The sequence below is a fragment of the Macaca thibetana genome, chromosome 19, assembly GCF_024542745.1.
Source record: "Macaca thibetana thibetana isolate TM-01 chromosome 19, ASM2454274v1, whole genome shotgun sequence".
Classification (NCBI taxonomy): Eukaryota; Metazoa; Chordata; class Mammalia; order Primates; family Cercopithecidae; genus Macaca; species Macaca thibetana.
This window is the reverse complement of record NC_065596.1, coordinates 37,944,203-37,967,021: the sequence shown is the minus strand read 5'-3', so window position 1 is coordinate 37,967,021 and position 22,819 is coordinate 37,944,203. Positions and strand designations below refer to the sequence as shown.

General features: G+C 44.6%; 2 protein-coding genes across 6 annotated transcripts in view; both read right to left on the bottom strand.

Annotated features, from left to right (window-relative positions):
• ZNF211 (zinc finger protein 211) overlaps positions 1-22,319 on the bottom strand; it is a 29,582-nt gene extending 7,263 nt beyond the window's left edge. For 2 of the 5 annotated variants that reach the window (XM_050768612.1, XM_050768614.1), the window contains exons 1-6: positions 22,247-22,319; positions 17,154-17,248; positions 5,921-6,060; positions 3,028-4,168; positions 2,406-2,444; positions 1,725-1,851 (exon numbers count right to left, since the gene is read on the bottom strand). In XM_050768612.1, coding sequence (XP_050624569.1) covers positions 1,725-1,851; positions 2,406-2,444; positions 3,028-3,057 — 196 coding nt within the window. In that variant the 5' untranslated portion in view covers positions 3,058-4,168; positions 5,921-6,060; positions 17,154-17,248; positions 22,247-22,319. Of the gene's footprint in view, positions 1-1,724; positions 2,998-3,027; positions 4,169-5,920; positions 6,061-17,153; positions 17,249-22,246 lie in introns of those variants that run through there. The other 3 variants (XM_050768613.1, XM_050768615.1, XM_050768616.1) reach the window with 2 other exon arrangements.
• Positions 11,680-17,147, bottom strand: ZNF134 (zinc finger protein 134). Its single transcript, XM_050768682.1, has one exon. The coding sequence runs from the start codon at positions 16,514-16,516 to the stop codon at positions 15,242-15,244; it is 1,275 nt and encodes a 424-aa protein (XP_050624639.1). The 5' UTR covers positions 16,517-17,147; the 3' UTR covers positions 11,680-15,241.
• Positions 22,320-22,819: the final 500 nt, after the last annotated feature.

The window sequence follows — 22,819 nt, the reverse complement described above, 5'->3', positions numbered from 1 at the left end:
CAAATCACGTATCTGATAAGGGAATATCTAGAATACAGATAACTCTTAAAGCTCAATAAAAAATTATATTTAACACTTCTAATTACAATTAATAAAACTCAATTTAAAAATAGGCAAAGGACTTGAATAAAAACATCATTTGAAGATATACAAATAGCCAATCAGCACATGAACAGACGCTCAATATCAGTAATCTGCAAATCACAACCACAATGAGATATCACCTCACACCAATTTGGATGACTTATCAAAAAAAATCAGAAAATAACAAGTGATGGTGAGGGTGTGAAGAAACTAGAACCTTTGTCTGCTGCTTGTGGGAATGTAAAACGGTGCAGCTGCTATGAAAAACAATTCTGGTGGTTCCTTAAAAATTAAAAATAATTACCTTATGATCCAGAAATTCTGCTTTTGGGCCAATACCCAAAAGAATTGAAAGCAAGAACACATATATGTATCTGAACACCCATGTTCACAGTAATATTATTCACAACAGCCAGAAGGTGAAAACAACCTGTGTCCACTGATGAAGGAATGGATAAACTAATACATACAAAAGAATATTATTCAGCCTTAAAAAGAAGCAATTCTGATACACATTACAACATGGATGAACCTTGAAGATATTATGCTAAGTGAAGTAAGCCAGACAGAAAAGAACAAATATTGTGTGATCCCACTCATATGAGGTACTTACGGTAGACAAATTCATACAGACCAAAAGCAAAATGGTGGTTGCCAGGGGATGGGAAGAGTTATTGCTTAATGAGTACAAAGTTTCAGTTTTATAAGATGAAAAAGTAGTACAGAAGGATGGTGGTGATAGTTGTACAACAATGTGAATGTACTAAATGCTGCTGAACTATATACTTGAAAATGATTAAAATAAGCCAGGCGCAGTGGCTCACGCCTGTAATCCCAGCACTTTGGGAGGCTGAGGCGGGTGGATTGCCTGAGGTCGGGAGTTCGAGACCAGCCTGACCAACATGGAGAAACCCCGTCTCTACTAAAAATACAAAATTAGCTGGGCCTGGTGGCACATGCCTATAATCCCAGCTACTAGGGAGACTGAGGCAGGAGAATTGCTTGAACCTGGGAGGCGGAAGTTGCGGTGAGCCGAGATCGTGCCATTGCGCTCCAGCCTGGGCAACAAGAGCGAAACTCCGCCTCAAAAAAAAAAAAAATGATTAAAATAGTAAAGTTTGTTATATATATTTTACAATTAAAAACAAACAAAGAAGAACACCTTGGAGGAGGTTTTTATAAGAATAGTCTGTGTAGTGTCTCTGTGGTGCAATTCGTTAGAGTGTTCTGCTGTTAATGGAAAGGTTGGTGGTTCAAGAACAGTTTGTGTAAATAGTGACAATGTCAGTGACTGCATTTCATGTCACAGTCAAGCACAAATAAATGTCGGGTACATGAAGGGAGGGGAAACTGGATGCCGTAGATCTAGAAAGTTACCAGACAGGGAGAAGGCAAGTCAGGTGGGATCTATTAGGCTTACTGTAAGATGTGGGTAAGGATTGATCCCAAATTCTTACCCAAGGTGCTTTTAGGCTGGGATGATAAGGGAAGTAGGCTTGCACTCAGTCCACAACATCTACCCAGGGAACTGGGAAAGGAGGCAGTGCCTATGGTCCAGATATGAGGACAGAGCTGCTCCTGAGGAAAAGGAGAAACACAGAGCCTGGTACAGGGCACAAGGGTGAGTATGAGGGCCTTACCCAGGGAGGACGTAAGTGCAAAGTTCTCCAGCATCACATCGAAGTACAGGTGTTTCTGAGCCTCATCAAGGAGATCCCATTCCTCCCAGGAGAAGTACACGGCCACATCTTCAAAAGTCACACTTCCCTAGCATAATAGGGATTGATGAAACCATGAACAGTCTCACTTTGGAAGACTCAAAATCCATGTCCTCATACATTCTCCTCCCAAGCTCCCTAAGTCAGAAGAGACACCAGACCTTGGTGTCATTGATCCCTGCTGTCTCTTCACATTCCCATTAGTCACTGTTTTCATTCTGTTTTCTACTCTGTATCCTGTCAACACTTGGGTTAGAGAAATCTCCCTCCTCTTATCCCAAACTCCAACTTCCTCACAATAGATGCCAAACTTCACAGAAATTAAGGAAACCTGCAGTTCCCTGAACCAGTTCAGTCTCACCTCCAAGGAGTTCCAAAAGCTGGTACTATCATAAACTTTCACCCCTTTACATTGGCTGCTCCAAATGGAAACATTGGCCTGGACTCAGCACCCTGAGCTCAGGGATTCTCTAGGGTTCCCAAACCAACAGCTGAGAGAATGGTAGGTGAGTCCTGTTACACCACAAATCTAAAGAAAATATCTGTGTGGGGAGGGAGGAGGGACATTCCAGACCAGTGAGGGGCTGAGATACCTCCACTTACCTGTGTAAGCTTGAAAAGTACCTCTGTAGCTATGGGAACCTGTGGAAAGACGCAGGCCTCAGAGGAATGTGATCATGGGAGTGCTCCATGGGCACAGACCTTCCCTGTACCCTTGCCTCGGCCGAGAGCCACGTAACTTTGGGTCGACTGTCTAACCTGTGCGCCTCAGTCCTTAGTGCTGCCTCTCACCAGTTGTGTGGCCTTGGAAAAATATTCAACCTCCCTCTGCCTCAACGTCCTCATCCATCTCTAAAGTCTTTTCTTCCACTGAACAGCCTGCAGAGGATTTTTCAAATCCTAACTCAGATGGTGTCTCTCGTTTAAGCTCTCTATGGCTCCCACGGCCCTAAGAATAAAGGTAGATCTCTCTCAAACTTTGTTCTCTGCAGTAACAATGTGGAGCCCAGGTTCCTGAATGCCTCCTTCTCGGTCGCCCATCCAAGCTCTGCAAGCGCCGGTCCTGTCCCTTGTCCCCCTGCCCACCACATCGGATGTCAGAAACAGGGGCCCCACCCACGAGCCTCAGTGTCCCCGACCCTGTGCTACAGAAACGTGAGCTGGTGCCCCTCACTTGGGACTTAAGAATCGCGGCCGGGGGAGGTCCGGAGATCGCAGTGCTCACCGGAGCCGGGTCCCTCAGTGCGGTCGCCATCCGAGTCTGTGGGCGGAGCTGGACCGGGAGCTGCGGGCTACCGGGGGGGAACACGAGCACCGCTATCCCCAGGCAGGCCTCGCGGGCGGCTCTGCCCCCGACCCTCAGACCTGACTCTCGCGCCTTCACGGTCCGTCACTTCGATGCCGAAGAGGCACACCAAGGAGGCTGACGGATAGAACGGACCTGAGGGCAGCCAAAATGACCGCTGCGAACACGCCAGAAGTCCCGCCCCGAGGGGCACGCCCACACGGAAATGCCCCTGTCTTGGATTTTCATTGGATCAAAGTACTGCCGCTCGACGCAAAGCTTTCTGGGAAATGTAGTCTCCCCAAGGCTGCGGCAGACGGTGCCTTGTGTGCAGACTGCTGGGAGCGCTAGGAAACTGAGTCTGCCGCCCTCCAGGGCGACTGAGGGGCTTCGGTGTTTGAGGTCTTAAGTAGGCTGACACTTGAACAACACAGGTTTCAGCTGTGCGGGTCCATTTACACGTAGGCTTTTTTTTTTTTTTCTCCCAATAAACGTTACTTCGAGTGTGCTCCTTTAGCTCCCCCACCTCTTGCCCCAGAAACAAGATCAGCCCCTCCTCATTCTCTTGCCTATTGTGAAGAACACAAGGATGAAGACCTTTATGATGATACACTTCCACTTAATGATTAGTAAATGTATTTTCCGTTCCATATTCTTTTATTTTCCTTTTTTTATTGGGTGAAATGTCAACGAGCCTCTTATAATTTTCCTGATACCCTTTCTCTAGTCTGTTTTAGTATAAGTATAGTTCTTACACTAAAATATATATAATGCATATATCATACAAAATGTGTAATCATATATATATGTGTTATGCGTATATCATGCATATATCATACAAAATGTTAATCGATTGGGAGTTTATGTAATTCATAAGGCTTCTGGGCAACTTCATAAGGCTTCCAGGCAACAGTCGGCTATTAGTAGTTAGGTCTAGGGGAGTCAAAAGTAATACGAGAATTTTCAATTCCGCGGGGGTCGGTGTCAGCTGTATATCAGTCTCTAGTGTAGAGGATCACTTCAGTATTTAAACATCATTTCAGATTCCATGCAGCCCACCCCAGCAGATGTCCACTGGTAGCTGGAAGTGAAAAAATGTTATCTTATTGCTCTTCAAATGCATGCAGCCTGAAGTGTTAAAGTCACTTTTTGTAGGTTTTGTCAGGGACAAAAGACGCCAGACAGGGCTAAGACGGGAAGATAGTGGAGGGATAGTGGGCAGCCCTGAATCCAATGGACAAGGAAAGTTCCCTGCTTCTGGTGCCCCCAGAAAATGCTCTCCTGCCTGCAAAGTCAGTTTTGTTCATAAAACATGAAGCTTTAATACATGAATGTTCATTTTCCTTGTATAATCAAAATATTTAATTTCTTTTTTTTTGAGACAGGGTCTCATTGTTGTCCAGGCTGGTGTACAGCGGAACAATCATAGCTCATTGCAGCCTCAACCTCCTGGGCTCAAGTGATCCTCCGGCCTCAGCCTCTTGAGTAGCTGGGACTACAAGCACACCACCACACCCGGCTAATTAAAAAAAATTATTGTAGGAATGGGGTCTCCCCATAGGGCCCAGGCTAGTCTCAAACTCCTAGGGCCATGCAATCTTCTTGCCTCAGCCTCCCAAACTGCTGAGATTACAAGCGTGAGTCACCTTGCCCAGCCAAAAGTTTTTAATGCATAAAATATCAAATTATGATCATTATTTTAAACAGGGCCTCACTCTGTCGCCCAGAAAGTTTATATTATTTTAAGGTATATATATGCACATTGTTAAATGTACACATATACATTTTATATATACTAGGTCAAATTTTACATTTCACAATAAAAATGATCCTTTAGGACAAATTAATACCAATAAAATAAAATAAATTAAAATTAAAAATTGTAAAATGATTTTATCAAATATATAATGTATTTCTTTACACATTTACTACAAACATTTATAAGTGGAATGACTACTATTGTACATCTGGTTAGATCTCACAATGGGCTTGTCGTCGTCTTTAGGAAAAAGGTTAGAGTTCTCGGCTGGGCCTATATTACACAACCAACCATTACATATTGCTTCACCTCCTACCATGTATCTCCTCTACATCCTACACATGCTGGATTTCTTCAGAACCCTGAAAGCTGTGTGTGCATTCACATGCAGGGATCTTTCCAGGTTACTTTTTTCCTACCTGAGACTGCTGAATCCTATTATGCTTTAAAAATTCATACTTTCAGGTAACCAACTGAAAAACTAGTGAAAAATGACACAACTCGTCAGCCACGGTGGCTCACGCTTGTAATCCCAGCACTTTGGGAGGCCAAGGTGGGCGAATCACCTGAGGTGAGGAGTTCAAGAACAGCCTGGCCAACATGGTGAAACCCCATCTCTACTAAAAATTCCAAAATTAGCCAGGGGTGGTGGCGGGCACCTGTAATCCCAGTTACTCGGGAAGCTGAGGCAGGAGAATCAGAATCACTTGAACTTGGGAAGTGAAGGTTGCAGTGAGTTGAGATCGCGCCACTGCATTCCAGCCTAGGTGACAGAGCGAGACTCTGTCTCCAACAACAAAAAAAAAGGACACAACTCTTTATGTCCAAATTCAATGTTTCCATCCATTGCACGTACTCAAAACTTCCCAGTACTCCTCATGAGGTAATGAAGCACAATTAGCTGAAGTAAGTTTTGTATAATCATATAAAATTTTCAGGGCTGGACTTGGTGGCTCATGCCTGTAATCCCAGCACTTTGGGAGGCTGAGGCGGGCGGATCACAAGGTCAAGAGATCAAGACTATCCTGGCCAACATGGTGAAACCCTGTCTCTACTAAAAAATACAAAAATTACCTGGGCATGGTGGCGCATGCCTGTAGTCCCAGCTACTCGGGAGGCTGAGGCAGAAGAATCGCTTGAACCCAGGAGGTGGAGGTTGCAGTGAGCCGAGATCATGCCACAGCACTCCAGCTAGTGACAGTGCAAGACTCCGTCTCAAAAGAAAAAAAAAAAAGAAACATCTTGATTAAAAACCGAAATGGGCAAAGACTTTAGGTTTAGATACCTCACCAGAGAAGATACACAGATGACAAATAAGTGTATGAAAAGATAATCCCTGTCATATGTCATCAGGGAAGTGAAAATTAAAACAGCAGTGAGATACCACTACACATCCATTAGAATGAACCACCTCTGACAACTGCAAATGGTTGAGAAAATGTACAGCAACAGGAGCTCTCATTGCTGATGGAATGCAAAGTTGTACAGCCACTTTGAAATGGAGTTTGGTGGTTTCTTACAAAACTAAACACACTTTTACCATACAATGTGGTAACCATATTTTTCAGAATTTATCCATATGAATGGAAAATTTATGTCCACACAAAAACCTGTACATGTATGTTTATAGCAGTTTTATCCAAAATTGGCATACCTGGAAGCAACAAAAATGTCCTTGAGTAAGTGAATGGATTAGAAACTGTAGTATATCTAGACAATGGAACATTACTCAATGCTGAAGGTAAATGAATCATCAAGACATGAAAAAACATGGAGGTACCTTGTATGCATACCACTAAATGAAAGAAGCCAATCTGAAAAGGCAATATGCTGTATGATTCCAATTAATGACATTTGAGAAAAGGTAAAAGTATGAAAGAGCAAAAAGATCAGTGGTTGCTGGGGGTTTAGAAGGGTAGGAGGGATGAATTTGTGGAGCACAGAGGATTAGCAGGGCGATGAAACAATTTTATATGACACTCTAATAGTGGACACGTGTCATTGTACCTTTGTCCAAACACAGAATGTACAACACTAAGAGTGAACCCTAATGTAAAGTAGGGACTTTGGGTGATAATGATGTGTCAGTGTAGGTTTACAATTGTTACAAATGTGCCACTCCGGTTGGGGTTGGCGGGGGGAGGAGGGGACGGCTATGCATATGTAGGTGTGCAGGGAGTATATGGATATCTCTTTACCTTTCCCTTAATTTTACTGCAAACCTAAAAGTGCTCTTAAAAACTTAGTAATAGGCCGGGCGTGGTGGCTCAAGCCTGTAATCCCAGCACTTTGGGAGGCCGAGACGGGCGGATCACGAGGTCAGGAGATCGAGACCATCCTGGCTAACACGGTGAAATCCCGTCTCTACCAAAAAATACAAAAACTTAGCCGGGCGAGGTGGCGGGCGCCTGTAGCCCCAGCTACTAGGGAGGCTGAGGCAGGAGAATGGCGTAAACCCGGGAGGCGGAGCTTGCAGTGACCTGAGATCCGGCCACTGCACTCCAGCCCGGGCGACAGAGCGAGACTCCGTCTCAAAAAAAAAAACAAAAACAAAAAACAAAAAACAAACAAAAACTTAGTAATAAAAAAAGATTGTGTCAGCACCATAAGGCAGGGTGGGAAAAAAGATAAATTTCAAAAGAAAAAAATTGTGGCTGCCTCAGAGTCATATTCTGCGTCCTCTTGAAAGATAGTTGGGGATCAAAATTTTCCCTGCAGGTGAAGCCACAAGTGGCATACCTTGTAAACCCTTTTATGCGGAGGAATAAGTGTCCAAATAACAAGTATTTCACAGGATAGCAGTCAATGACCTGGCAGTGTAATCAACGGCAAGGAAGAATATGTTTGAGAAGATAGCTGACAAGGAAGTCTGAGATAATGACATGTGAATGGATATACGGGTAATTGTGCACACTGGGGAGATTTGTTATGGTATAAAAACCATCACCAGCCACTCTTGAATTGTGCTTTGACCACATGATTTGTTTCACTTCCAGGCAAGCTCCTGCTTTTTGGACACTGTACTGGCTATTTCTTTTCCATAGCACATTTTCCCTGTGTTTACAAATCACTCTCTCTCTCTGCTCTGCTTAAATACATGCTCAAATATTATCTCCACTACAAGGACAACCCTGACCTATTTCCTATAGAAATTCTACCTACTTCACTTGTTATTACTTGGTGCTGATATTCTGATATTTTCCATAGAATCTGTCTCTTAATAACTTAGTGTATGTTTTCCAATATTTTCTTTATTTCCAGACCACATCTCTCAATTTGAATAAAGACTACTTGAGAATACATTTCTTTGTAGGTTGTTCACTGCTGTAAATACAAATCTAGAAGAGCCTGTGAACCAGAGAAGATGTTGAGTAATGCTTTCCCTCAACTCTTCCACCTTTGTACTCTTACTCTCTTTTTACTCTTTCCTTACAAGTTTGTTATTTGTCACCATTCATATGAATGAAAAAATGTCACACTTTGTAGAAATAAGAATTTAGGCCTGGTGTGGTGGTTCACACCTGTAATCCCAGCACTTTGGGAGGCCGAGGCGGGTGGATCACCTGAGGTCAGGAGTTCAAAACCAGCCTGGCCAACATGGCGAAACTCTTGTCTCCACTAAAAATACAAAAATTAGCCAGGCATGGTGGTGGGCGCCTGTAATCCCAGCTACTCGGGGGACTGAGGCAGGAGAATTGTTTGAACCTGGGAGGTGGAGGTTGCAGTGAGCCAAGATCGCGCCATTGCACTCCAGCCTGGGTGACAGAGCAAGACTTCGTCTCAAAAAAAAAAAAAAAGAATTTCATGGGAGCCAAGATTCTAGCATAGCCAAGGGTTCAACTTACATGTTTCATGTCTTAGAACTGTTTCCTCTATCGACCTTTATTTTTTCTCATTTCACAGATAATTTTCTCTTTTAGGTATGATATCATTCTAAATGGATAACTCCAGTAATTAATGTTAATAATTTTCTATAATTTTCTAACTTCAAAAAAATATTTTTTAGAGATTGTCTCCAATCCTCTTGGAGACACTGTCACTGCAATTACAGGCGGAAGAATAAAATTACCATCATTTCCCAGCAAGGAGATGAGGTCATGGAATCCCAAACCTTATTCTCAGAGTTCAGATGCCCATGCCAAAAACTGATGCTACTTTCCTAGTAGCAAATACCATTTGGTAAGTAACCACTATTTCTACATAATGTCATATTCTTCAAAAAGTAGACTATATCTTGGAGAATCCAGTAAGAAATGTTATATAAAAAATTGTAATTTAGAGGTTTGGAATACAAATACTCAGAAGGAACATACTATGAAGTACCCAGAAGCATAGACTACCTCATGCATTTGCTTTAGTGCCCCTAGAATCTCTATTCCATGTTTTCTCTTATAACCTATGTTTTCTCCTATTAGCCTCCATTTCATCCCTGACCAAATACTCTGAACTTCACACAATCACGCAAAGAGTTTATTTGCCTGTGAAGTGAAGAGCAATAAGACAAATTGTTTTACTCACAACTACTGAGTGGACATTTGGCATCTCTGTAGCAATTAATTGGAAATAAACATTTTTGCTTTTTAAAAAATCATGATTTCAAAATAGAATCTGTAGGGGTATTTTACTAAAGATTCTCAGACACCTGCAAGACCAAACATTCTTTCTAGTTTAGTTTAAGAAAAATATTTGTAAAAAGCTATAAGTTACAAATAGATAATCCTGAATATAAGGACTCAGGCTATAATTGTTAGGCAGATTTGAAAGCATGTTTTTTTGTTTTGTTTTGTTTTTGATGGAGTTTTGCTCGTCGCCCAGGCTGGAGTGTAATGGCACAATCTCTGCTCACTGCAACCTCTGCCTCCCAGATTCAAGCGATTCGCCTGCCTAATGTATTTTTAGTAGACACAGTGTTTCGCCATGTTGGCCAGGCTGGTCTGGAACTCCTGTCCTCAGATGATCCGCCTGCCTCCGCCTTCTGAAGGGCTGGGATTATAGGTGTGAGCCACTGCTGCTGGCTGAAAGTATCTTTTATAAGTATATAGCAATGTAATTATCAGTATTTTGCTATGTCCTATGTTGAAGTAGCTCAGGTAATTCTGAATCAGTTTAAGTATTTAGTATGTCATCTAGACATCATAAGATGGCTTATTCTGGCAAAATTTACTCTGGTCACATACAGTCTCTGATAAATAGCTAGTTTCCTAAAGACTGTAATTTTCTTTTTCTTTTCTTTTTTTTTTTTTGAGACGGAGTCTTGCTCTGTCGCCCAGGCTGGAGTGCAGTGGCAGGATCTTGGCTCACTGCAAGCTCTGCCTCTCGGGTTCAAGCCATTGTCCTGCCTCAGCCTCCGAGTAGCTGGGACTACAGGCGCCCGCCACCATGCCCGGCTAATTTTTTGTGTTTTTAGTAGAGACGGGGTTTCACTGTGTTAATCAGGGTGGTCTCGATCTCCTGACCTCATGATCCACCCGCCTCAGACTCCCAAAGTGCTGAGATTACAGGCTTAAGCCACCACGCCTGGCCTAAATAATGTAATGTTCTTAAGTTAAATCTGAACTGTGCTCCCACAGTACCTCTGTACCAGAAAACCTTGAGCCTTTTTGAAAACTTGAAGTTTGTAAGAGGCTTAGTGTTAAGCGTAATTTTAGGATCTGCAGACTCCTAGTCTTTTTCTCCAATTAATATAATCTTTGTTAATCTCACAAGTTAATTTGGCATGCTTGTATATGGCTTAAATTTATTTTATACATTTTGATATTAATTTCATTTCTTTCCTTTTCATTAGTCTCTTATTGTGCTTCATCAACCTAATTGTTGTTCTAATACTATTTTTTTTTCAATTTTTACAGTGCTAATTTACTACTGTTTTAAACAAATCTATGCATATGTGGCATATTATCCTCTCTGAATCACTTACTCTATAATTTAGACTGAGATCACTGTTGTTAATTTTCTCAGGAACAATTTTATTCATTTTCAAATATACTAGGAACTCCGTCGCTAATCTGTTTGTGGTAATTGCTCAATTGTCTTCCACAGCTCTTTAAACCAATCCCAAAAGGCCGGGCATGGTGGTTCACGCCTGTAATTCCAGCACTTGGGGAGGTCGAGGCAGCCAGATCACCTGAGGTCAGAAGTTCAAGACCAGCCTGACCAACATGGAGAAACCGTCTCTACTAAAAATACAAAATTAGCTGGGCGTGGTGGCGCATGTCTGTGGAATCCCAGCGACTCGGAAGGCTGAGACAGAAGAATTGCTTGAACCCGGGAGGCGGAGGTTGCAGTGAGCTCAGATCATGCCATGGCACTCCAGCCTGGGCAACAAGAGTGAAACTCTGTCTTGAAAACCAAAAAAAATGAAACAAAACAAAACAAAATCCCATTTATGATTATGAAATTCAAAATGATCAAGGCTATTGATACATGTTATCCCACATACCAGAACTGTTGTTTTCAGTTCGCCAATATTTCCCCTCCAAAATTTGATGTCTTTTATTATTATTTTTTGAGACAGTCTCCCTCTATAGCCCAGCTAGAGTGCAGTAGTGCAATCTTGGCTCACTGCCACCTCTGCCTCCTGGGTTCAAGCGATTCTCCTGCCTTAGCTTCCTGAGTAACTGGGATTACAGGTGTGCGCCTCCACACTGAGCTAAAGTCTCCAATCTCATCTAAATTATCTAAGTCCGGTACGGATGGGGCTCTAGGTATAATCTCATCTTGGGGCACAATTCTTGTGTTGTTGGGGGGGCTCACTGGACATTGTTGGTGAGACCCCAGACCCAGCCAGCATCCAGGTTCTTAACACCATCGAAGAATTCAGTGACGAGTCACAATGAAGCAAAGGCAAGGAGCTTTTATTGTGAAGCAAAAGTATACACAAGAGAGAAGTGTGGGAGTGCTCCTGAGAGCAAGTCATGCAAAATGAAGTTTGGGTTTCTAATTGTATGGGTGTTCCTCTAATCGGGGTAATCATTAGGTATTCTGGGAAAGGAGGGAATTTCAGGGACCCCCAATTACCACCCCTCCTCCCTTATTTGCATTTGACTGGAAGAGTCATGGACATGTCACCCTGACTGGGGTTCTGGCAGTTTTCTCTTTCGTTTTGGGTTTTCTATTATCCCATGCTTTCTTTGCCTAGTTCCTGTTTTAGCTGTTGTTTGGGTTTTTTCTTTTTTTTCAGCCGCACCAAAACCAGGGTGTTGAGATTTTCCATCCTCCTGTGACCACCCAGTGCTATTCCTGTCTCGTCTGGATCCGTAAAACTAGAAAACTAGTTATCTGCTCCCAAACAAAAGGGTGGGAAAGACCTAGGGTAATAGTTATATGTATATGCATTGTTTCAAAAAGGGAGGAAATGGAAGGGGGGAAAACAAACAAATGGAACCACTAATCCCAAGAAAATTTGAAATCTACTTTGGCAAATGCCACTGGGAGTCAAGACATGGGAATATCACGTGGTTCAGGACTCTGCCCAATGGAGTCCCCTCTGCTCTGAGTCATCCTTCCTTTCTCATGAAAGGTAGAAAGGGCTTGCACCTGTTTCTGCAGCCAGTCCCATGTATAGAATATTACACCCTTTAACTTCACACTTTACATGTCTACACCCTTTAACTTCATACTTTCAAGGTTCCTTTAGACCCAAGGTGAGCATTTTCACTTGTATAAAATTTTCAAGAATTTTGTGAGTCTCCTGTATGTCACTGAAATTCACACCATTAGAAAAGAGGTTTATGCAGATTATTCCCCCTAGGGAATCCCCTATCTATATTTTTGGCTTTTGCTGAGATGACTGATAGTTTAAACTTCTTATAAATTGTTTGTATTGAGGGTATCTACAAGTCATGTTTAATCTCTTCAAAGAAATGAGTGTTCTAATGTATGTTTTGATCTCGGTAATAGCAAACATCCTTGCCTATCTCTCTAAAACATGCTTTCCTGACAATGAATCTCTTAATTTCAATTTTTTTTTTTTTTTCAATTCAGATGAGCTGAGAATTTCCCAAATCATCAAATCTTGGGTCTTTTCTGTTTCGCAATTCTTCCCTGTATGTATCTCTTTTCCAATATATTTTACTATAATCAGTAAGAAACATGGCCACACCTTCAAAACCTCTGCTTAAAAATGTTCTCAGCTGGCCGGGCGCGGTGGCTCAAGCCTGTAATCCCAGCACTTTGGGAGGCCGAGACGGGAGGATCACAAGGTCAGGAGATCGAGACCATCCTGGCTAACACGATGAAACCCCGTCTCTACTAAAAAATACAAAAAAATAGCCGGGCGAGGTGGCAGGCACCTATAGTCCCAGCTACTCAGGAGGCTGAGGCAGGAGAATGGCGTAAACCCGGGAGGTGGAGCTTGCAGTGAGCTGAGATTCGGCCACTGCACTCCAGCCTGGGTGACAAAGCGAGACTCCGTCTCAAAAAAAAAAAAAAAAAAAAAAAGTTCTCAGCTAAGTGTCCATATAAAGACTCATGCATCAATATTTGCAGCAGCTTTTTAGTATTTAAAAATAGGGTGTGGAGTGCAGACACCAATCAAGATAAATGGATAAACTGTGGTATATCCATACAGAATATGACTCAGTAATTTTAAAATGGGCTATTCATACATACCATGGACAAATTTCAAATTCTGTTGCATGAAGACAACAAACAAAATTAACACTTTATAGACAGACTTACATAAAATTCTAGAAAAGACAAATTTACCTATAGTGAAAACTACTCAATGGTTGCCTAGGGATTTTGGGGGAAGGAGAGCACTGAGATAAAGGTTAAGGGCCTGAGGTTAACTTTGGGGTGACATATCTGTCCGACACCACTGATAGGGTGATAGTTTCAAGTGTGTGTGTGTGTATCAAGACTTACTGGTACACTTTAAATATGTGCAATATATTGCATGTTGATTACACCTCAGTGAACCTATAAAAAGTTATCCCTTTAAAAAATCTGGGTGTCCCACTTCTATTGGAAATTGGACAACTGGACATCATTAAGAGTGACTCTACGTCACTACGGTGACTCTTATCACTCCAAATACCTTGGGAAGACAATCTCTTCCTCAGTAGTAAGAAAAACTGGCAAACATTGAGGACCATTGCCAACAGAATCACCAGAAACCCCAGCTGGTCACAAAAGCTACTTCTTTGGACCACCACACCTCTTTACTCCCAGGGTTACTGCCTGTGCAGCAAAGACATTAGGTAAAGAGCCCAGGGAGGCAGAGGAATCTAGGAAAACTACATTCGTTGCTGCACCAGTGATCTTGACCTAACAGTAACACGGCCCTGGAGATCCTGAGATTTCTGGATACCTGATCCCATCCAGCCTCAGTGCCTGGACTGTCTGTGGATGTGTTTTTACAATGTGTACTTCCCCTCTAGTTCGCCGCAATCTCCCCAATCCCAATTATCCACACCCAATATATATCAATTTTGTTTCCCTACTGGATGTTTTAGATCTTACCAACAGTGGCCTGTGTACCAGATTCAGGCCTTCAGGGAATATGGCCACTCGGCAGGTCCTGAGGAACAGCTTTCCCTCAACAGTGTTGGGGAACAAGGGACATATGCTGGAAACAAGACACTCAATCCATGCTGTTTCAAAACACTGCAGGCTGTCACAGCAGCGGCACCCTCCTCAAGGTGAAATATGGGCTCTCAAATAATCCAGACAAATCAGGTCTACACAAGATCTGAATTCTTACTTAACAAGCTTTGTCAGCTATGGAAGTTAACATCAAAACTGAACTAAGAACTGTTCTCCCTCAACCCACTGTCCCATTTGAGGCAAAGTTGGAGGTGTCCCACAAAGGCTGTCTTCAGTTTGGCAGAGTCTGTTTTCAATCCACTCCAGACAGTAAGAACCCCCAAGATTAAAAGTGGCTTAAACTGTAAAGCCTTTATTATCACAAACCAGAGCAACATGAGGCAAGTAATTTCCCAGGCCAGGTGACTTGGAGGCTGGAAAAACTCAATACAAGTATGTGAGACCAAGAATATCCATGAAGAAAGTAAACCTTCTGTATAAGCCACCAGCAGATACAGCTCAGACCCTCGTGGCTAAAGATGGATCATGTCCATACCTATACCTGTCATACAGAACGGAATGAGGACCCCCAATGAACTCAGGCATCTCATGATTTTCTCCAGGGACTGGAGAATACAAAACCCTGCGTTCCCCAATGCTGGGGTATCTAAGCTGGTAGTTAAGATGGTTTCGGCCACAGGCATTGACAGCGACAAAACTCTGGCAAAAAACCTGAGCAGGTCAGAAAGTGCAACATATCCCTCGAAGCTTCCTACATACCTGGCACCATAAGGAATCTCCTTTGTGTCAATGTTCAGATATATGAAATTCAACATCTGATTGATGAGTCCTGTTGTATTCAAAGCACTCCTAAAGCCTGCCTGCAGTGTGAACTTTCTGGTGCCGATTGAGGTGGGAGCTTAAGCTGTAGGCCTTCCCACATTCACTGCACTCATATGGCCTTTCTCCAGTGTGAACTCTTTGGTGTCGAACAAGGTGGGAGGTTCTGATAAAGTCTTTCCCACATTTACTGCACACAAAAGGCCTTTCACCAGTGTGAACCCTCTGGTGTGCAATAAAGTCAGAACTTCGACTAAAGAATTTCCCGCATTCAATGCACTCAAAAGGCTTTGACTCAGTGTGAATTCTCTGATGTTTAATGAGGGTGTATTTGTGGCCAAAGGATTTCCCACAATCACTGCAATCGTAAGGATTTTCTCCAGTGTGAATACTCTCATGCTGAACAAGTGTAGATTTGTGTCTGAATACTTTCCCACAATCACTGCACTTATAAGGCCTTGCTCCATTGTGAACTCTCTGGTGTACAATTAGATTGGAGTGATGGCTAAAATATTTCCCACATTCATTGCACTTATAAGGCATTTCTCCAGTGTGGATTCTCTTGTGCTGAGTAAGATTGTCTTTTCGACTGAAGGTTTTTCCACATTCGCTGCATTCATAAGGCCTTTCTCCAGTATGAATTCTCTGATGCTGGACAAGTGTAGCTTTGCGGCTGAAGGCTTTCCCACATTCACTGCACTCGTAAGGCTTCTCTCCACTATGAATTCTCTGGTGCTGGACAAGTGTGTCTTTGCGGCTGAAAGCTTTCCCACATTCACTGCACTTGTAATGCATTTGTTCACCATGAAATGCATCCCCACTCTCAGTGCTCCTGTGTGTCTTCCTCTTACTGCGGATGGCCTTTTGTTGGCAGCCACACAAAGTAGCCTGGAAGTTTTTCTGCTCCTCCTTACACGTAAAGGGTTTCTCTGATGGGTGAGGTTCTTTGCTAACTGTGCAGTTCTTCACAATTGAGGCCTCACCTTCATCCCTTCTTAAGGGTTTCTCTATACTGTAACACTTCTGGTGTTGATGAAGGTTTGCCCTAAACCAGAATTGTCTCCCACATGCCCCACATGTGTGAAGTTTCAGCCCATGGTGTGTACCCTGGTGTTCATCCAGGTGCAAAATATCTTTCAAGATGGGGCCACATATGTCACAAGGGTAAGCTGTCTGTGTGGGCAAACCTGCCTTGGAAGTATTAACATTTGACACTGCTATAGAAATGCTCTGTTCAGAAGATGACTCTTCATCCTTCACTCCATGCCAACAACCTGAAGGCAGAAAAATACTATTGATGTACATGCTGACTTTGGTGGGTGGGGCAACTCCATCACAAATGTGTGTCTGTTGTACCCAGGACTGAGTACCTAAGTTTCCTGGTGGAACAGAGCTAGGATCAGGTTGAAGAAAAGGCTGCTGTACAGTACTGGAATCTAAAAGTCACAGAATGGAGATGGCCTCACAAGAAACAAAGATACGAGGATGGGGTGTAGTACAAGGTCTCCAACTTCATCCTCTGCAATGACTTTTAGCAGGACCTTGGCTGACTGTGGGTGACAGGTGAGTGCTATGCCGAAATGTGTGTCCAGGCCCAGGAAAATGTGATTAAAAACAAGTAACGTGTTCAGGGACTATTTAAGGATATGCACACATCTTATGATACATTAGTGTAAGTGTAGTCCAATATTGGAAAGCACTGCAGAGAGAGAGTTATTGCTCTACTAAGAGCCCCTCTGGTAGAGAATGGGAGAAGACAGCCCTAGGTCAGAAGTCAGATTAGAAATGACAAGAGTGTACAGAATGGGGATAAAAAGGTAGAACTAAGTTAGGGCCTCTAGAACTAAGTTAGGGCCACTACACTTGTAATGGGCACAACATAGGTTTCTGGAACTACAGGAACCCAGCCCTGAGGTTATGGCATCCCTCAGCTCCCACTCACCAGGGCCTGTCCAAGCCCCTCCTGTTGTGACTAGAGTCATGCCCTCTCAGGCACCCAGGGTTCTCTCTCGTTACAATTCAGCGACCACAAAGGATCTGGAAGATACAAAGCATAGGGGAAAGATGAAACAGACTGAGTGTGAAAGCACTAGCCCACAGTAGCCCACCCATGCAAAACTGCAAGAAAACAAATACTACAAAATGAACCTCAGAAAATTGTCCTGCAGGAACAGTGCAATGGCTCCACAAGTGGTGACCATGATTTGACACAGGCAGACTCAAGGAAATTACAATTAGAGGAAGCGGGTAGAGCCCGGAGTCCAGAGGTGTCACGATTGTGGACAGTCACCTGGCCAGGGAGAGGCCAAGCAGGATTCACTGGGTCGGTCACCTTAGGACTCCTGACCCCCAAACCCTTCCTGGCAAGGCTTCAGGGCAGCAGGAGTTAAGGAACACAGGGAAGAGAGGAGGCAATGCATCTAGCTGAGCCTTGGCACCCAGGGGACCTAGGTGAGGGAATCAGAAGACAGCAGTGCCCATGCTCTAGCTATGGAAAGGAAAGAGCAATCCCTAGGGGAAAAAGGAAGAGTAGGGCCCAGTCCAGAAAAATGGGATACTGGGGCCTCACCCAGGGAGACTATAAATGCAAAGCACAGAAGCCATTATTTCATAATAGAAGAGTCTCTGAGCCTCATCCAGCAGCTCCCATTCCTCCTAAGTACACAAATAAATCTTTGAAGGTCACACAGCCCTGTGTGAGATGGACAACTGAGCTTAAGAGCAGCCTCTCTCTCTGGGACTCCTTGTCACATCTAACTCAAATGAGATAACAGGCCTTGGTGTGACTGAGCTCAGCATTGTCTCAGAAACCCTCGGTACCAAAGCTCTGGGCTCATGAATTTACACTCCATCTCCATGTGCACATCACCCTTTTGGCCATACCTCCTTTACATCTATGACACCCACAACACAGGTACCTCCACGGCTTCCCTACATGCAAATCTGCACACAGCATCCAGAGAATGCTTGGATAAAGCATCCAGGATAACATCTGGTCCTGATCAATGGACACACTGCCATGGGTTACCCTGAATCCAGTTATTAAATTCCCCCCCTCCTGGCTCTATTTCACGGGTCAATTAGCAATCCAGAACCATGTGCAGATCTCAGATAAACTCAGCCCTTTTCTGCTTTGCTGTTGTACTACTGAGGTCAGTCAAAGGCTTCTACTCAACACTTAACTCATTCAAAACCCACACTCACTGGGCACCTACCCCAAGCACACTGATTCTGCCTACTGTCCCAATCTGTCTCTGGGCTAATTCACTAGCTTGACTGAAACTCCACAGGTCCCATCAAAGGTCACCATGGAAGCCTGAGGAGCACATAAAGAGCTGAATAAGCACGGCTTTGGCCTCACTGTCACCTCCCTTCTATTACTACAGTGGTTCACCTCACACCCACTCTCTCTCTGGAACACTTTGCCACCTGGCCTGGGACCCTATTATTCTCCTTCCTCCCAAGGACACTTCCTTCCCTCTTCTATCCTCTAAGATGGCCCCTACCTCCACCCTGCTGTGCCTGTCCTTACAGTGTGCTGATGGCACTGTCACCATGACCTAAAGATTCTCTCTCTAAATTGGTAGCAAGCCTCAATCCTGATCCACGTGCTGGGCAGCCACCCTGTGGATAGCTCCAACATGAATCCCTTCTCTGAACTTCAGATCTCTGTGTCCAGCTGTCTACTTGACACCTCCACGCAAGTGTCTTTGGAACACGGTAGATTCCACATAGCCAAACTGCACTACTGATATTACCTCTGAAAGGTACTCCTACCACCAACTTTGTCACCTCAGTTGATGGCATATTTATATCTTCTCAGACGAAAACATCCAGGGTCATCCTTCACCCCTCCCCTTTGCTTTCTCATCCTCCACATCAGAAAATCTGGTTGGTCCCACTTTAAGAAAAATGATTCCAAATCCATCCACATCTCCAACCTCTACAGCCACCACTGTGGTCCAATCTGAACTGTTGCATTAAGCTCCTCAGTGGTATTCCTTCCTTCATCCTCACTCCCACAGTCTTTTCTTCACTGTACAGTCAGAGAAAGTTGGTTAAGACCAAAGTCAGATCACTCCCTCCTAGCTCCAAACCTGCAGTGGCTCCCAATTCTCTCAGCAAAGAAACCCAGATCCTCAGGCTGCCATTTCTGGGCCGAACCCTGTCCCTGCTGTCTGATCCCACTAGACATAATGGAGACCTGAGGTTCCCCAAACACTTCTAGTTTAGCCTCAAGCGAAGTATATGCACATGCTGGTTCCTGTGCCTGAGATAATGTTCCACACTTCATCCCACTGCTTGCCAGAAATGGAAACTCCACATAACTCCAAAACAGAATTTACAACACAGAGCTTTGGGTGACTGCAGGACCTCCTCAAACAGTAGGCAGAAGGGACACTGAAGAGTCCCAGAACACTATCATTCTTCATACTGAGTTGCTGAGATAATGGGGGTGTGTCAGGCTAAGTGAGGGCATGAGACAATCTGCACTCATCTAGGTAGGAATCACAAGTTTCTGCCACCATGGCAACCTCACAAGAAGAGGGAAGCTGGGAGTGGCAGGTTCCCACAGTGGGATCTCATGGACTGAACTGTTTCCCTAAGCTCTGTCTACCCTGCCCTTTGGCAGGAATGATTTTGGGTCACCTCTCTAACTTCAGATACTCAGATCTCAGTGCTGGCTCCTACCAGCTGTGTGAATATAAACAAAGACCAGTGTCTGAGTGTCCTCACCTTAAAAGTGGGGATAAAAACGGCACCTACCTCATAGGGCTATTGTTTGTATCAGGATTGTCTGTGCATCTCAAGTGCCTTTAAAACAGCTACTACTATCCATGCAAATGAACTGATGAGTTTTTAAAAAATTAGGTTGTTTTGCCTGCTTTAAAAGTTTTTAAGAAAATTTGGTAAGATTTTCCATTGTAATAACATACTTCAAGGCAAATTAATATTTTGACCAATCATTAAGTGCTAGTATAAATTTACCTTACTTTGTATATGCATTTTTTAGTTCCCTACTTCTGTGTACTTGCAAGGTGTACACTAGTCCTTGCACTAAACCAGCCTACCTGATACATATTCCTCTGAAGGGGAGCTGCAGTGCTCCTTCATTAGAGATGTTCATCAATTCTGCTTACCTGAGGGTTTGGGTAACTGAGGCACCAGTGCACTGGTTGGGGATGGAACTGCTCCCCAGGCAGCGCCCATGAAGGCACGCTGAGCCTTCATGGCAAATCTACTGCATCCCTCACCTTGGTCTCCAGTGCAGGCCACGCTACGTATGCTCTACAGCCCTCTCCTCTTGCTGACACTATAAGATATAATAAAATTGCTCTTCAAAGGTTTACCGTTAACTTTCTTGTTCTTTGTTCTCCAACCTAATTTTCTTGTTCTCCAACCTAATTTTCTTGTTCTCCATGCCTCCTTGCCCCTAGTTACTGTAAACAACCTTCCCGTCAGCACTAATCATTAATTCACATCGGTTCCTTTATTCACTTTGCACCCATTCCCCCCACCAAAACCACACGTCCCACACAACCCACATGTCCCACCACTGTAACTCACCTTCCCCTTCCCTCTTCCTTATTTGGGAAAATATACCCAATTGGGTCAGCTTAGATTGTGCAGTTCGACCCCAGCCCAAGGGGGAGTGACACAGAGGAAGGTAGGGACTACGGGTTAGAGATAAAACCCCCTTCCCTCCTTTGTTCAGTGTGCTCTTGTGATCGTGATTAACGCAGGCAGCACACTTGCGCAGAAGTAAAATGCCTTGCTGAGAAAACTTTTGCCTGAGTGCTGGTTTCACTTTGCAGCACCGAGCATTTACTTCCAACACCACCATCTAGAATCTTTTCACATGCCAGGACCCCTCCTTTCTGGAAGGAATCTTAAGTGTCCACCCCTTCATCCCTGGCCTTCCACCCTAACCCTACCTCTCACTTCAGAGGCCACATAAGATAATATCTTTAATATTCCACCCTCTAAACCTGATCCACTACAGGCTTTACCCTTATGCCTCACGCATTGAAGGTCTCTAGCACAACTCCCTCTCCAGAACTCCAGACCTGCATGTTCAGCTACCCATGTGAACCTCCAACGCAGAACACCTTAGATTTACCAAGTCCAAAACCCAATTCCTGATCCCCCTGAAAGGTGCTCCCTGCTGTGACTTACCAATTTCCATTCTTTCACATGTTCAGGAAGGAAAACAGACAAAAAAAACTCTGGATAGCCCTCACCTCCCTACATTCACTCATGACCACATCTGATGCAGCAGGAAACCCCGTTGGTTCCATCTTTAAAAATCTATCCAGAATCTCACGACTTCCTCACCCAAATCCCTCCTGCCACTGCTCTGGCCCAGCCACCACGGCAATACTTCTGGAGATTGCTGCAGGGGCCTCCTCAAAGGTCTCCCTGCTCTGCCTCCATCTTCACCGTTTCTACCTCACTTTAGTCTGTTTCCTCCTCAGCAAACATTGGAATACTTTAAAAATCCTTTATCAAATCCCTTCCCTCCACCCTTCAAAACCCGCCATGGCTCCTATAGTCCTCGCAATGAAGATGCAACTTCTCCCCGCGACACTGCAGGTGTGACTACCGCTCACACACGCTCCCGACTGCTACGGGCTCAGTCCAGCTCCAAGCCTGTGCTCAGGCTGCCCCTCTGCCCGTCACACTCGCCCCCACCTTACATGCCAGATTTAGGAACGAGGTCCCACCCACCAGCGCCCCGCTGCCCTGGACACTGGGGCCTGCGCAGCAAGGACTCAGACAGGCGCTCCTCATTCGGAACTTCAGGATTCCGGGCGGGCGAAAGTCTCGGAAACGCAGCACCCACCTGCGCCGGACTCAACACCGCGGCCGCCGCCATCATAGTTCATAGACCTCACAGAGCCGCGAGGGGGGTCCCAGGTCGCGGGACCCTGGCACCGCGGTCCTTCGCCCCCGGGGGTGGAGGCGGGGTCTTCGCTGGCGATCCACTCTGCAGGACGAACAACGACTCCTCCCGCACCCTCCCACTTCCGTCACCTCGGAACTGCCCAGCAACCCCGAGCTTTTGCTCCGATGGTTCCACCTAAGAGCCGACAAGATGTCCGCCGCGGGGAAGATGCCGGAAGTCACGCCCAGAGAGCTTCCGTCCGCAGGGAAACGCCCCTGAGTGCCGCTGACGCGCGGCGCAGAGGTTTCTGGGCAATGTAGTTCTCATGTGCACGTGGCCGTGGCGACTCCCCTGCACGCTGGGCAAAGACCAAATGGTACTGCGAGGGGCGCTGAGAAATTATGCCTTGAGACTCGGAGGGCAGAGTGTGGCTTCGCTCCTCTTAAAGGACCCTCAACCAGGTCTTGTGTAATGAAGTCTTCAGGGATCCCCGAAATATTGGGATATAGTCTTACATATGTTCCCGAAAGTCACACCACCAAATGGACACACGACATCCAATGTCACTCTGAGTCCACTCAAATTTCCTTCATTTAAAAAAATATGTGTACTGTAGAGGGAAGCTTTGAGTCAGTTTTGTGAGCCTCGGTTGGGTCAGGGTTAACAGAGAAAATTGTCCCCAGGCAGGGCCATGGAGTGGAAGAATGGTCTCCAGACAGTGG